This window comes from Vipera berus, assembly GCF_964194415.1.
Source record: "Vipera berus genome assembly, chromosome: 1".
Classification (NCBI taxonomy): domain Eukaryota; kingdom Metazoa; phylum Chordata; class Lepidosauria; order Squamata; family Viperidae; genus Vipera; species Vipera berus.
Window position 1 is genome coordinate 176,930,037 of NC_138202.1, and position 15,118 is coordinate 176,945,154.

At 38.3% G+C, this 15,118-nt stretch overlaps 1 protein-coding gene across 1 annotated transcript in view; it reads right to left on the reverse strand.

Moving 5' to 3' along the window:
* The window catches only part of RAPH1 (Ras association (RalGDS/AF-6) and pleckstrin homology domains 1), a 74,229-nt gene that overhangs the window by 37,727 nt on the left and 21,384 nt on the right, over positions 1-15,118 (reverse strand). Inside the window, exons 2-4 of the mRNA XM_081313147.1 lie at positions 3,759-3,878; positions 2,866-2,971; positions 1,373-1,893 (exon numbers count right to left, since the gene is read on the reverse strand). Coding sequence (XP_081169273.1) covers positions 1,373-1,893; positions 2,866-2,971; positions 3,759-3,878 — 747 coding nt within the window. The remainder of the gene's footprint in view (positions 1-1,372; positions 1,894-2,865; positions 2,972-3,758; positions 3,879-15,118) is intronic.

Genomic DNA, 15,118 nt, shown 5'->3' on the forward strand with positions numbered 1-15,118 from the left:
AGAAATCCATGGAATTATTAACATGATTATAGATCACGTTACATGTCAAAAACGTTACAATGTTACTATGTTTATCTCGATTGTATCTTAGGGCTTGGAATCTATAAAACAAAAGAAGAATTTGTGTGTATGTGTGTGTACTGAATACTGGAAGAATAAATCTATATTTAATCTCTGGAAATGAATCGTTGATATATATTACATGTCAACATTTAAATGAAGTTATTCATTTTAGAAAGGGGTAAGAAGACAGACTTTCAAGTTGTTTGTACAGATTTTCAGGTTGGGTTTTTTCATGATATAATTTATAAAGGAGAATATTTGCAGCTCAGGGTTGACATGAGGGGTCCTTGGCGCTCTCTGAGCTTTCTTGCAGACGTTTCATTACCCAAATTAGGTAAAATGATCAGTGCTAGCCCTGATCACTAGTATTCATGATGTTACCTACTTTGGGTAAGGAAACATCTGCAAGAAAACGAGCAAGCTCAGAGAGCACCAAGGACCCTTCATGATACAATTTTTCAGGCCTTGTTTTTTCCCTAAGAACAGCTCACAAAGAATTGGCTAGTAAGAACAGCATATAAAATTCAGCACATACAGAACACCAAAACCTCATTACCTCTTAATAACCATTTCAGGACTGGTATATTTTTCCTTCATTGAGAATCTATTCATTCTCAAATTCCAGGCTCTTTTTACTTGTTTCTTCTTCAGGCTTCTACATTTTTCATCTCTTTTAGTTCAGACAATATCTCTTTCTCCATTATTTGTTCTATTGCATTCGATACCTCAGTTTTCCTCTTTGCGGTCACTATCCAGTTTACCAGTCCATACTCTCCCCAACATGGCTCAATTTTCAAAAGAATTCATGCAAAGTTATGAAGTCAACTAGACTGATATCCATCCTCATTGAATGATTCTGGTCATTTTCTTTGCAATTTTGATCAATGGAAAGGTCTGTGCCGTAAGGGCAACTTAGCCAACATCAGAACACTGTGCACTGTAGACTGCATTAGCTAATATCAAATTGTGTTTTTTGTTTCAGATAATACCAACATCTATACCATAAAAATGGATGCTTCTATATCTTGGGGAAGCCCATATTTAAAATCCTTAGCTGCGCAAACAAATAAGCAGTGTTATTAAAAAGGTAGTTTAAATATCACTTTGCTCTTATATCTAAGCACATATCATCATAACCATTAATAAAATTTCTTATGGGTGTCCTCTCTAGAAGACTCCTATGCAGCAACCTTTAAGAGGAAAACAGGAAAATAGTAAAACCTGTCTCTTTATTTTATAAAGGGCTCAAAATGAACCAATAAATTATATTTTAAAACTTAATTGCTACGAACAATCAATCATAGTTTACCTCACTGATGGGCTGCCCCTGTGAAGTCAGCTCCAACTCTTGAGGTCTTGTCATCTTGTCAATGTCCAGGGAGTCCATACTGGATGCTGCAGATGTGATACTAGATCGGGAGGAATTACTGATAGAACGGACTTCAGCATCACTCACAGTACCGGCTGATGCTGTCCTCCTATGCTGGATAGTAACTACAGGTTTGCTATCTTCAATTATAGATTGCTGAGCTGCTTCATCCATACTCAGAGACGCTTTCTCTAACTGCGCAGTAATGTCATCCAGGGAGAAGATAGCATGGGAAGGCTTTGTTACTTGACTAGATGAAGATAATCCTTTCATGCTACTGTGCTTGGAAGAGAGTCGGCTACCACTTGATGGTTTCTGAGTCATTTTCCCTTCTATGGGAAAACATTTCATTGATGCACTGTTGGTAGACTGTGATCCAATGCTGCTGAGCTCCTGCTCTATGGAACAAAGATCTGCCATAAGAGCATCAAGATCTACAGTCTCACCTTGGTTCAAGGCTTCTGCAGTGAATGACAAGAACATAAACAATATTCCAATTTCAATTATCAGGTTCCACTATATCAAAGACATTTTAGTTTTGTTAGATTTACTTGATTAGGTGGGCCATGCAAATCCATCAAAAAGAGGTTCTTTGGATTTTTTTCTTCTGAAATTAAAACAGTTATCTTTTTTTTTAGAATCATGCATCAGGTTCAGAAGCTGATCACAAGTGTCTCTGCAGGCACCTTTATGCACAGCCAGTTTGTTTTTCTGGGGGAAAGAAAGATGAAGTAGCTGTGTATACACATGCACGCAAGAATAGCAGCAATATGGGAAGATACGTGACTGTCTTAACAATAATATTGATCAATTTATGGAAATTATTGTCAGGCTTTCAATTTTTATTGCATGGGCTGTTTTTGCATATAATGTTAAGAAAAAAATGTTTTAACTATGGTCTGATAAACACGTTAATGCTATATTTGTAGATAAGTAAAGAAATAATGAATTCCTCATGTCCTAATTTGTTTTATCCATAATTTCCACTTCCCAGAGGAAATGGTCAGAGAATAAATTAACTAATTAGTCTGGATTCAAATATAAATCAAGCCATATTTAGAACAAGTCAGAATTCACATGCCAATAAACAATGTTTATGGAGAATATTCTACTGACAGAACAAACAATATTCTTTATGGGTGAATTCATATATCATGCTGGGTCAAAACCAAATCAATTATATTATGGCTTAGCATTATGTGTAAATCAAACTATTAATTCATCTGATATGGGTTTAAATTATTTCTACTCCATAAAATTTTATCAATACCTTATAAAAATTTCAACAGAGAAATTGTCTTTAGAAAAATAGTATGTACTGTATGCTTATAGACGAAGTAATAAGTTTCAACAGGATTTTTTGGTTGTTTTATACTCAAATATATAATTTAAATTATTTCACCTATGGGAAAAAAATAATCAATCTATCTTACCATTCAGGTTGTACATGGAAAAACGATAAGAGAAGTTGGCAATATTAGCATCCTGGCGAAGGGGGGATCTTTTAACTGGTTCCACAGGCTTGTCTGTATCCAAACTCTAAATAAATGAATTTGAGAAAAATAATCAAATATAAAAATGAACATAAGGAAACAATTACATTTATGCTGGTCCACTCACATTGACAGGGTTTTTTTCTTAGAAACGTTTGTATGTACAAAATGTTTAATGGCTACCAATAATTAATCTAGATCAAAATAGAATATTTTTATGGATACAGGCAAAGAAAAATGCCCTAGTGTTTGGAAGTGTATTCACTGGGGGAAAGGGAAATGGGGAATTTGTTGTCCATCTCCTTTTCTGGCCCATTGCCTTGTTGCCTAGGGATAGGGGATTACTGGAGATTCAGGAATTATATAATAAGCCAGAAATCCAAACTCTGACATAATATTAAGCATACCAAAGTGCTAGAGGTTTTTTAGCCTGGTGAGCTGCTTCCAGAGATAGGAAGAACTACATAAGAGCAATCAATCTATCTTGCTGACATTATCAAGCAATATTATCAAGAGCGTTACCCTAAACCAGAGTTAGGCAACCTTGGCTCTTTTATGACTCGTGAACTTCAACTCCCAGAATTTCTGAGTCAGCCTGACTCAGGAATTCTGGGAGTTGAAGTCCATGAGTCATAAAAGAGCCAAGGTTGCCTACCCCTGCCCTAAACCAATCTGCTAGTGGATTGCAGCAGTCACATTGGCTAGAACTAAGGACATTTTTACTATAGACACATTCTCAGGATGCAAGTTACAGAAAGCTGTTATAGTAAAAAAGAGTGATCTCTTTTATTGTTTGAATCTCATAGCATTATATATATAAAAAAACCTTTAACCTGTGTGAGTTTATCCAACTCTCCAAGCCAAGCACCAAACATCTTATCCAGATCCTGATCTTCTTTATCACTATCTTCTTCTGCACCATGATCAAGTTCTTCATCTGAGAGCTGTTCCATCTAAAAGAGAAAATGATTTTTAGAAATGTAGTCTTTAGGTGTTATCTGCCATATCATTTGTTCCCACCTACATTAGCAAGAGTGAATAATAGTGGAGTTGAACTATAAAGGTGAATGTACATGTCCCAGGATAATGCTGCAGGATCCAATCTGTCGGTCATCAGGAGTGAAATTTCACTGAGTTGAAATATCTTAGAAGTTGTTCTATCCATCCCTGATTTTTGCTTCTTGCAAACTGCACATTCCATAAGCCAATACGACTAGTTGGCATATATCTCAGTATTTCATAGCAGCAAGCCAAAACTATTATTGCTCTTTTCTTTGTATTCCTATTTGGCATAGCTGCATGCTCACTACTCTTTGCCATTCTGTTTCCCATTCTTCCGTAATCTCTTTTTCTTCTCTAAATGCTTAAAGCCTGTTTCACCTTTAAGGAACATTGCTACTCACTGTCAAGTAAATGTCATATAAGCTTGAAGAAAACCTCTATGTCATTTTAGTTTGGAAGAAAGAGGAAGACATTGGCAAAAAAAAAATTTTTTTTCCAACATTGAAATTGCAACTTCTGATGCTGGTCTTAATAAATCTAAATAATGGAGATCTTAAGCTTAGAAATATTTTGTCATTAAAACAATGAGATTTTTTTCCACATTACTCTTCTTGCTTAGAAAATAGTTTATAAGCATATAAGCTAATACTAATGCATCTGTGTAGCAACAGCATTCAGTGTTTAAATTACAGCGCCACCCCATGCCTGATGATGCTCCTCCTGCCACCCATTGCTGCGGGCTGGACTGGCCAGATGTGGTCTGCTGGCTGTAAAATGCCCAGATCTGCTTTAGACCAAACTGGGAGCAGTAGATAGCAATTTTGCATTCAGAATGCCAACATTTCTGGATAGTAAAAGTAATTTTCCCAGTGTTACTCTATAGCTGTAGAACTTTATTTGTATGTTACTATGAACTGACTCTATAGAATGGAATTTCAAATATAGACTAAAAGTACTCATCGTTACTCTGCTGTTTTTAATGATATGCAATAACATGGATTCTTTCTGTTCTTTGTCAGAAGTTTTTTAATGATTTAACATCTTCATATATTTCATCTCACTGTTGCAACATTGTTGTCATGAGCTTTGCCTTAAAATCCAGCATGTAAATGTGCTGAATTGTAAGGATTCAAAATTGTTTTAAGGTGTTCCATGTTATACATATAAATGTAAAATATAAATTTGCCAAGCCAATTTCTAAGTAAACATTAATTATATGCTAGACCTGGACAACTATGAAGATATAATATCCATAATTATGTAGTTTTTCTAAGACAAAGTAGGAATGGAATGTATTTTTTGTGTCTGATTATTAAACCATGTCATTTTTGGAAGTAACCCTAAACAACCTAACTGGTTATTTTCTAACAAAACCAAATGCCCAATCTGAGAGAATAGCCAACAATTTTTTGCCAGCTCCTTTTAAAAAATATTTTAATTATAGAATTAAAAAGAAAAACAAAAAATGGATACAAATAAAATAAATCAATAAAAACAGATAAAACACAGAACCAAATTATTTTTTAATGAAAACATTTAGTTACGTCTATAATGTATCCGTACACACTGGTGCTTCTTTCAAATCCAAAATGTTCTTCTAGATTTCTTAGTCACCAATTCCAAGTGTCTGTTATTCTAATACAGTAATATTCTGGATTTTATTTTGTATTATTTTAATTGTTTGCCTTAAACTTTGTCTTGATTTCCGGCAACTGGTCTGGACAAGTTCATGCAGTTTTCTTGGCAACATTTTCGGAAGTAGATTGCCACTGTCTTCTTCCTAGGTCTGAGATGAAGGGAGTAGCCAAAACTGAACCAGCTGGCTTCACGCCAAAGTAGTTAGGACTAGAAGCCATGATGGTCTTCATGTTCCCGGTCTTAATCACCAAATCAAACTGGGTCTCTCCTGGCATTAATATATAAGAATTGATGCTTTTCCAAGTAACACCAGCTGCCTGCAATTAGTGCAGGTTCGCATCCCACCAGGCTCAAGGTTGACTCAGCCTTCCATCCTTCCGAGGTAGGTAAAATGAGGACCCAGATTGTTGGGGGCAATTAAGCTGACTTTGTAATAATGCCGCTTGGGGTGTGTGTGAAAGCCCTAATAAGCAGGCATATACCGGTACATAGAATGAAGGCTACTGCTAAGCTTGTAAGCCGCCCTGAGTCTTCGGAGAAGGGCGGGATATAAATGGAATTAAAATAAAAATAAATAAATAAAACATCCCCCTATACAATGATATTTTTTTTAGAAAAAAGCCACAAGAACTGTTCCTTACAGAAATATATCAACTATATCATTTCTGATGCAGAACAAAAAAATCTCAGGCAAGATATGTATTTAAGGAAGCATTTTGCTTTGTTTCAAGTAGAAGACAGATATATTATCTTGTCAGGACCTTATGATTATTGTCTTAAGGAATACATGTTTAAAACCAAATGAATGGTTTTTCCTCAATAATTTATGTTAGGTTAATGAAAGGGAAGAATGGAAAGCACTCAAAATGCAGGTAACAACCAAGTTAACAACGACAAAGCAGCTTAATATAACTTGTCGAAGATGTGACTGTTCTAGATTTCAACAGAAAGATATGCAAATAAAACTTTTCCTTTGGCTTTTTAACATATGAAGACAGATTTAAAATCTGAAGAAGACATGCATGTTACCAATACTGACTGCTGCAAAACTAATAATATCTGGCCATGTCCATAATCTGTTTTTCTAAAGGTCAGAGGATTTACAATTATATTTATCCAGGGGAAAGCATAAATTTAATTTTGGTTACAGATTATGAAAGCTTTTAAGCAGGCCTAAACATTTATTTTCCCCCAAATCGTACCAAATTGGATATTATACTAAGAAGTGTCACCAGCTGCCCTGAAATTGGGAGTGGGGGATGGGGGAGGACAGAGACCCTCTTCTCCTCATCCCATCACTGTGCTCATGCCTGTAAAAAATGTCACCAAGCAGCCAACCTAACACAGATATTATGTGAAGGAAAAAGAAACAAACTACGGTCTCATCAATTATAAGATAACTGAGGCGTGAATCCTGTTACCTTCCTTTGAAAGCTACTAATAGCATGCTGAATTTTTACTTGTTTCCCTTGTTTTCATTAATTCACCAAGTCAGGGTTGAAATAAAAAGGGAAACAAAAGAGAAGGGAAAGGAGGGAGATTGGAGTAACAAAGGAATTATACGTGTAAATGACAGCTATTCCATTGCTTAACTTCCTAACCTAATGTTAATTAATACATTATTACGGATAATTGATTGTCTTTATTTAATTAAAGTTAAAAATCTAACACCTATATAACCAGCAACATACTCATTCACCTATTGTGTTAATATCCTGGGGGGGGAAAATACCCATTTGTCACCCAGCAGAAGCCAAGAGCTACCGTACAAAGGGGGTGTCATGCACACTTTGCACCCTTCGTTCTTGCTTTAGGACACTGCAAGCAAGCACACCTATTCACGGTATCAGTATTTACAGAAGAGTGATCAAAATGGGCAGGAGGGCAGCCCTATCCCTCAATGGGTATGGAATACAAGTAGTCCTCAACTTACAACCCCGGTTGAGCCCAAAAATTTCTGTTGCTAAGCAAGACAGTTAAATGAATTTTGTCCCATTTTACAACCTTTCTTGCCACAATTGTTAAGTGAATCACTGCAGTTGTTAAACTTAGTAGCACGGCTGTCAAGTGAATCTGGCTTCCCCACCGACTTTATTTGTCAGAAGGTCGCAAAAGGTGATCACCAGGATACTGTAACCGTCATTAATATGAGTCAGTTTCTAAGCATCTGAATTTTGATTAAGTGACCACTTATGTAAAAGTCATTAGTGTGAAGAGCAGTCATAAGTCACTTTTTCAGTTCCATTGTAACTTTGAACAGTCACTAAATGAGTGTTGTAATTCCACCACTACCTGCAACCAAATGAGAGTAGCTTTGATGAATCTGTTTTGAGCAAATGGTATATATATTTTGCTTAAAAAACATACGGTAGTAAATTCCAGTATCTAATGCCAGTCTAGATCAAAATTTACAATAATCTCTGCAGCAAGTCCAATACTTCATATTGTAGAAAGCAGACCTTTTCGTCTTTTGCTTTGTGAGAAAAGGGTTGCCACACCTGGCAAAATGTCTTGGACAAAAACTTAGAGAAGCAACTAATCATGTCCATTTCTCCATCTCTAACATTCTCTTGGACTCCAGTTGAGTGCCAATGCTTATATAGGAAGTGAAGGAATGGCTAGCTTTTACTATAGGTCAGGGGTAGGCAACCTTAGCTCTTTTATGACTCATGGACTTCAACTCCCAGAATTCCTGAGCCAGCCATGCTTGCTCAAGAATTCTGGGACTTGAAGTCCACGAGTCATAAAAGAGCCAAGGCTGCCTACCCCTGATATAGGTAATCCCACTCGATCAAAGTTACGCGATAAGTGCTCCCTAGTGCTTACGAGCAAGTCCTGAAATTACGAATATTGCAGCACCACAGCAGTTGTTCACCCTTATGAGCGACTGCAGAGGCTCTGCAATATTCACCCTGGTTATTCCCTCCCTCCCCACTCCGGGTCTCCCTAGGCACTAGGCCTTTAATACTCATACCTTCTGCATCCCTCTGGAGGCTGGATCGGGGCACCAGAGGCCTTTTCTCGGCTGCTGCCACCCAGTCTGGAGGCCTCTTGCGCCCAGACCAGGTGGCCGGAGGGCCACGGAAGTGTCCCTCAGATGTGGGTGGCAGTGGTCTGGAAAAGGCCTCCGGTGCCCCGATCCGGCCTCTGGAGGGACATGGAAGCGACCTGTGGCCTCAGATCCAGGTGGTAGCAGGAACCATGGCAGGGAGGAGACGGATCTTTTGAAGGTGAGTCTGGCGTGGCATGAAGGGAGGGGGAAGAATGAGGTATCTTAGTGGGTTGGGGAGGCCTTGGGGGCCTGTTCCATCACTAGGCCCTCCATGGCCTTCCCCACCCTGAAATACTTCATGTTCACTTAATGAGCTGTATGCGTCTTGACGAGCAAGGGAGTGATCTTGTTCAAGTTATAAGATTCACTCCCAGAAGTTTTCGAGTTACGAGTGGAATGGGCAGGCTCCATTATACTCATAACTCGACGACTACCTGTACTTACTATGCAGGGCTGCCTATGACAACTTCTCAGGGCAGAAAAAAGTTAAAGTGGACTCTTTTTGCAGCTATCCCTGCTCTGTTAAGTTTAGGTATAAGCACAGGGGTGAAAATATGAACAGGGATATGGAACAAGGGCTGGAGATGAGAATTCAAAGGAATGAATTTGCTTTTTGGGACTTAAAACCATTGTTACCAGGTTTTGCTGAAGAAGGCATTTTCTCCTCATCAGTCCTCCATTTACTTCATATTTTTCTGGGGGCCTGGTAAAACTAAATTCTGGATCTGAAGGGCAAATACTCTGGGGACATTGCTCCTGGGAAATAAGACAGTAGCAGATCAGTTCAATCTATCTTCTGTCTATTAAACACTACAGCCTGGATGTTAAACAGAAATAAAACCAGACACACTCTGCCCATAATCTTGCTATCTGAAGACACTGCATACTGAGGGAAATGAAACTGAAATTACCAGATGCCCGTTTAGAGAATGCAAATGTTACTCAGTCCCCAAAGTTAAATGAATGCAAAATTATTAATGAACTATCTTTTATGTTTATACAAGGAAAATCTTTATAAAGAAAAGCTCACTTATGAAAACAACACAGTAGCATTTGGATGCGGCAATTTTTAGGTTACTTTTAAATTTTTGTTTTCTTTTTAGTTTTCCCTAAAAGCTGTTCAGTAAGTTAAGAAAAATGAAAATAGTGGTAGCTAGATTGTCCACATGAAAGGAAAACTGTACTATAGATGTTTAAGTGAGAACATTGATCATGCTGAACTAAAAAATAATAATAAAACAGCAGGGTTATTTAGCAGCTGCTCAAAGATGCCTTTATTTAGATAAACAATGTTTTGTGCTACCAGAATTTCAAGGATCTTCCCCAAACTATCAGAAGAGGCCTTCTGACAGACTGAAAGAACAGCCTAGAATAGGAGGGGATGAGAAGTCAATTCATCAAACTCCTGTTTGTTTGATTTGGGATCCAAGTCACATAACTGTTTAATCACAATACTTAAAACACTTTGATTTATATTTATAAACGTCTTAGAAATAACCTCCCCTTTAAATACAACTTTGATATTCAAGGTGTATTAAACATTCTAAAATAGAAAATATGCTTTTAGAGTTATATATTTAGTCTCACAGAATCAGTCACCAGGTTTCTGGATATTTGCTTTTTCTAATTCAAGCTTCAAATTAGTCTATATGGCTTTATATTTGGTCCAACTTAACATTCAGGAGCTGTTGCTCTGAATACTGACATCCAAAACACAGTCTGCCAAATAAAACACTGCTTGGCAAATAAAATGGACTATGCTGGATTTGCAAGTTTCTGTCCAAAGGTTGGAACAGCAGAATTTTAAGAGTGGAACAAAAATTATTACAGATTGCTTATGTGCATCTTGTCTTAAATATCTGACATTACAGGACATTAATTTGTATTTATATTTGTTTATAAAAATTTGGAAAAATACTGTACAAGAACATATAATGAACACAGAACCAAACAGTTCAAAGAATTGTTATTTTGCACAGCTAAATTTAAAGATTAACTTGACATAAGCAGACTTTTGAGACTGTCTGAGAAAATTTTATATAAAATTTTAAGAGTATGTTTTAGGAGGTAAAAAGTACTCTTAATATTACTGTAGGCATTCTTATTCTTCATCACAATCATGAATCAATGACTATTTCTTTCTTCTAACTATAAATTAATACAAGAACAATCCTAATACAGATGCTCTCTGGTCCTGATACTACTTAGCCTAAAAAGATGGTGTAAAAGGAGTTGGAAACCATACAATCCACAGTCTAAGGGGGGGGAAAATACAGTGAAACCTAAATTCAGCACCTTGAAGGAATGAGTGACTGTTACTCCCAAACTGCATCATTCACAGTGATTTGCACAATTTGTGTGATGACAACATTAAATGACATAAACTGATGAAACCGATAATGTAAATTTATTGCCTCAATTTGACTACTTCAGGTGCAACCAACTTACCCATTATTTCTATTTTTAGAAGAAAATGTGTCAGTTGTATCTGAAGTCTACTAAATGGAGTTTGTTAAATCCAGCTTTCAGTCCATATTATCTGTAACTCTGCAATAAAGTAATGATTGCCACATCAGGAAAGGTACCCTTTGTTCAATTGTTGGAATTGTGCCATACCTGTTTATATGAATGTGTTTTAAAAAAATTATTTTGGAGTGCAGAGGATGACTGGGATTTCAACATCAAACTAGTTTTTAAGAAAGGATATTGAGTTTTGCACAATTTCTATCTCCTCTCATTTACCATTTCGGCAAGTGATAATCTTTAATATTAGTACCTTGTAGTGGATAGCAAAACATACAGGTGATTCTGCTGATGATGCATCCATCTCGCTGGCTATAAACATAAAGACAGTTCTTGCTCAGTGGTTACCTCATACAGTGACCATTCACAATCACAACAGTGATGAAAAAGTAACATTATGATTAGTTCTCCCCAGTGCTTTTTTTGTAAAAGAAAAAGGTGCCGGAACTCACACATGTCATACAATCTGCCTTGCCTACCCTACAAGGTTCCATCCAAAAAAGGTGCCGGAACTCCGTTCTGAGCATTCTATGAGAAAAAAAGCCCTGGTTCTTCCATTTACAACCTTTGCAGGTCTGTAAAGTAAAGGAAAGCTAAAGTAAGATTGTAAGCACAGTCGCAGTTTCATTTAGTTTCTGCTTTGCTTAATGGCTGAGGTGCCATCCCAACTGTGGTCGCTAAATGAGGACTTCTTGTAGTCACAATTACCTTTGTCTCAGATATAAGCAGGTTTATTCTTGACTTTTTAAAAAAGTTCTTGGCCCTGATGGATTCAGCTGTCCTGTGGAGAAGTATTCAGGTCAATCTGAGAAGAACAGATGATTCTGAAGCTAGGCCTAATTTTTCCCAAGAATAGCTTATTGTTATTGTTGCAAGCTATGTTGAGGTCAAATTAAATTGGATGCAATGCCTATTAGATGAATCTAAGTTTGTAGGGTCTCAGAATATAGACATGATACTCAAATGGGTTTGACTGGCTTCCCTTTTTGGTTAATAATATTAATTTACTGGATTGTGTGAAGTCCGTACTGACTCAGCAATATAAATATAGAATAAGCAATATCAGCAACAACAACATATGAAGCATGGATCAGTGACTGGATCCAAGTATCTATTAGCTTCTCATCAAAAAGAGTATGACCCTATATTTGAAGGCAGAAGTGTGACAACTCCTGAAAACCATTTACTGGATTGGAAAAATAGGCTGGTGATAAAAATGTTCTTCTTAAGATGTTTGAAGACACAGTGAACAGGGCCAGATTTATTTTTAATGGTAATGATTTTCTGGTGCCAGCTGAAATAGGGGCCAATCTGGAGTTGGGCACAACAGCTCTGACTAAACTGTTAGATGGTCTCATCAAAACAGGAGTGATCATTCTGAATGGCTATGATGTTTTCAATACCACACACTTTAAGGATTTAAAGAAAAGCTAATTTAATCTGTCCATCTCAGGCAAATCCAATGCTGAGGAACAAATCAAAAGGATGAATTTTTCCTTCTTGGTGGGCTTTCAGAACCAAAAGGAAGTGCCCATTTTATCTAAGGGTGGTTGAAAGGAAAGAAAAGTCCCCAGGCAGCAACAACGGGGCTGGATCCAATGAATGAGAGTAGCAAGGTCAGATCAGGGAAGCTTGGGAAAAAAAGCTGCTAGTTATTCAGAAGGCATTCGTTCTTTCTTCCTTTTTTCCCCTCTGAATTTTCTTCTAGGTCCCTGACACACAGATATAGCCATAGTCACAGACAGATTCTAAATGAACTCATCTAATAATAAATAAACAAACCAGCTGTGCTCATCCTGGGAAAGGAATTTAGCCTTTAGACTTGCTGCCAATCCAGCTAATGAGGGAAGCAAGTAGTTATTGGCTTCCTCCCTGAAAAATCAGCAGCAGAGAGGTTTCTCTGGACTAAGTGCCTGATAGAAAGTGTAACTATTTGGCCTTTCCCCAGGAACTCTGCAGCAGAATTTAGGGAAGGGCTGTGTGTTATATTTGCAGGGCCTCAGTCACTATATACTTACATAGATACTGGGACCTCAAGACAAACGGGTTGTTAAGTGGGAAGTGACAAGAATCCCAGGTAAGGAGAGTGGGGTGGCATGGGAGGGTGACAATGGGGGTTGGGGAGGTGCTGGGACAGGCAACGCAGCCCATGCACGAGTGCAGGGAGCTCAGGAAAAGCACGCTGAGGAGCCATGCAAGTGTAGGGAAGCCAGGGAAACAGGGTGCAGTGCCACATGAGCACGGAGAGGCCACGGGAGAGAGGCTGCCCATCGTGTGAGTTCAGAGAGGCCAGAAGGACCTACCGGAGCTAACTGCAACCTTTTCTACCGGCTTCCCCATTGATTTTGCTTGTGGGAAGCTGGTAGGAGAGTGCAAATGGCAGTGACATGACCCCAGGGTGCTGTAATCATCCTCAGTTTGAGCTGGTTGCCAAGCACCCAAATTGTGATCATATGACCACAGGCATGGTGCAATGGCCACAACTTTGAGGATTGGTTTATAAGTAACATTTGTTCAGTGCCACCAACAACTTCAAACAGTTGCTGAACTGCAAATGGTAAGTAAGCAAGGACTAGCTTTTCTGTTTTAGAAAGCACTATTCAGATAATATATAGCTTCTTTGTTTTTGGCAGCAGGCTTGGCCAAACGAATGGCAAAATGGTGCCTAAAGGCAGTAACAGATTGGATTAAAGTTAGCAAATGGAGGTTCAGTCAGAAACTGTTTTTAGGGAGCAGTGTCTGTCTGGTAGATATATTTCTAAAGCAAACAAACAATCTGGTCAAAATTCCCCACACTCTGCTAACTTCTCAATGCCGGACTGTCGTTAAGGATGATTCAGAAACTTGTGCTGCTACATAATTAGATTGTGATGGTTTTTGTAAGGGTTATAACAATAGTATTATACTCTCCAATGCCTTTCTATGCTTAGTTCAAAATGGTGTTTCCTTTAGGTTGTTTTGGTTTTTAAAAGTAACCCTATAGTAACATGTTCATATATTTTACGAATGCTTTCAGAGCAACACTTGTAGGGTAAGCGAGGAAGTGATTAGCCACTTAGAGTAGGGGTCCCCAACCCCTGGGCCAAGGATTGGTACTGGTCTGTGGCCTGTTAGGAACTGGGTTGCACAGCTGGAAATGAGCAATGGGTAAGTGAGTGAAGCTTCATCTGTATTTGCAGCTGCCCCTCAATGCTAGCATCATCTCCCCAGCTCCAGCTCAAATCATCAGGCATTAGAGTCCTATAGGAATGTGAACCCTACTGTAAACTGCTCATGCAAGGAATCTAGATTGTGCGCTTCTCCCACCCCACCCCCTGGTCTGTGGCAAAATTTGTTTTCCACAAACCGGACCCTGGTGCCAAAAAGATTGGGGGCCGCTGACTTAGAGAACCACCTTCTTTAGGCAATAGGTCGGGGGGAGGGGGGATGAGAAACTTGTCATCTTGGTTCATGCCCTTCCTATACTGCCGATCACAACAGTTGCTGCATTTCAGCAAAACGCAGCCCAGTTCTGGTTGCTCCCCATGTGCTTGATCTACCAAGTGGTATCTTCTACAGCAGGTCTTTTTTTAAGATAACTATTACTATTTAATATCAACTATATTTAATAAATGTTGGCTCAAATACAAGTCTAGTAACCTATTTCACCTGATGACCAACAAGTCATATAGTATGCCTTATTTTAATTGTGATGCTTCTGACACAAATAAACAAACATCCAACAGGTAGTCTACAAAACAAGACCATAATGGAGCCATTACGGTCACATGTGATGGCCATTAAGCGAGATGTCCTTTCTTAATGACCTTCACCCCCTACTCTCTCTGATGCAGTTGTTCATAAACATGCAGGTTGTTAAGTGGAGCATGGGATACCTCACCAGCAGGGGAAGCCCTGGGAGGCCTAGTGCAGGCCCAGGCCTACTTGTTATGGGCCTCCCAAGGTCTCCACATCCCCTGAGACCCCCATGCTCCACTT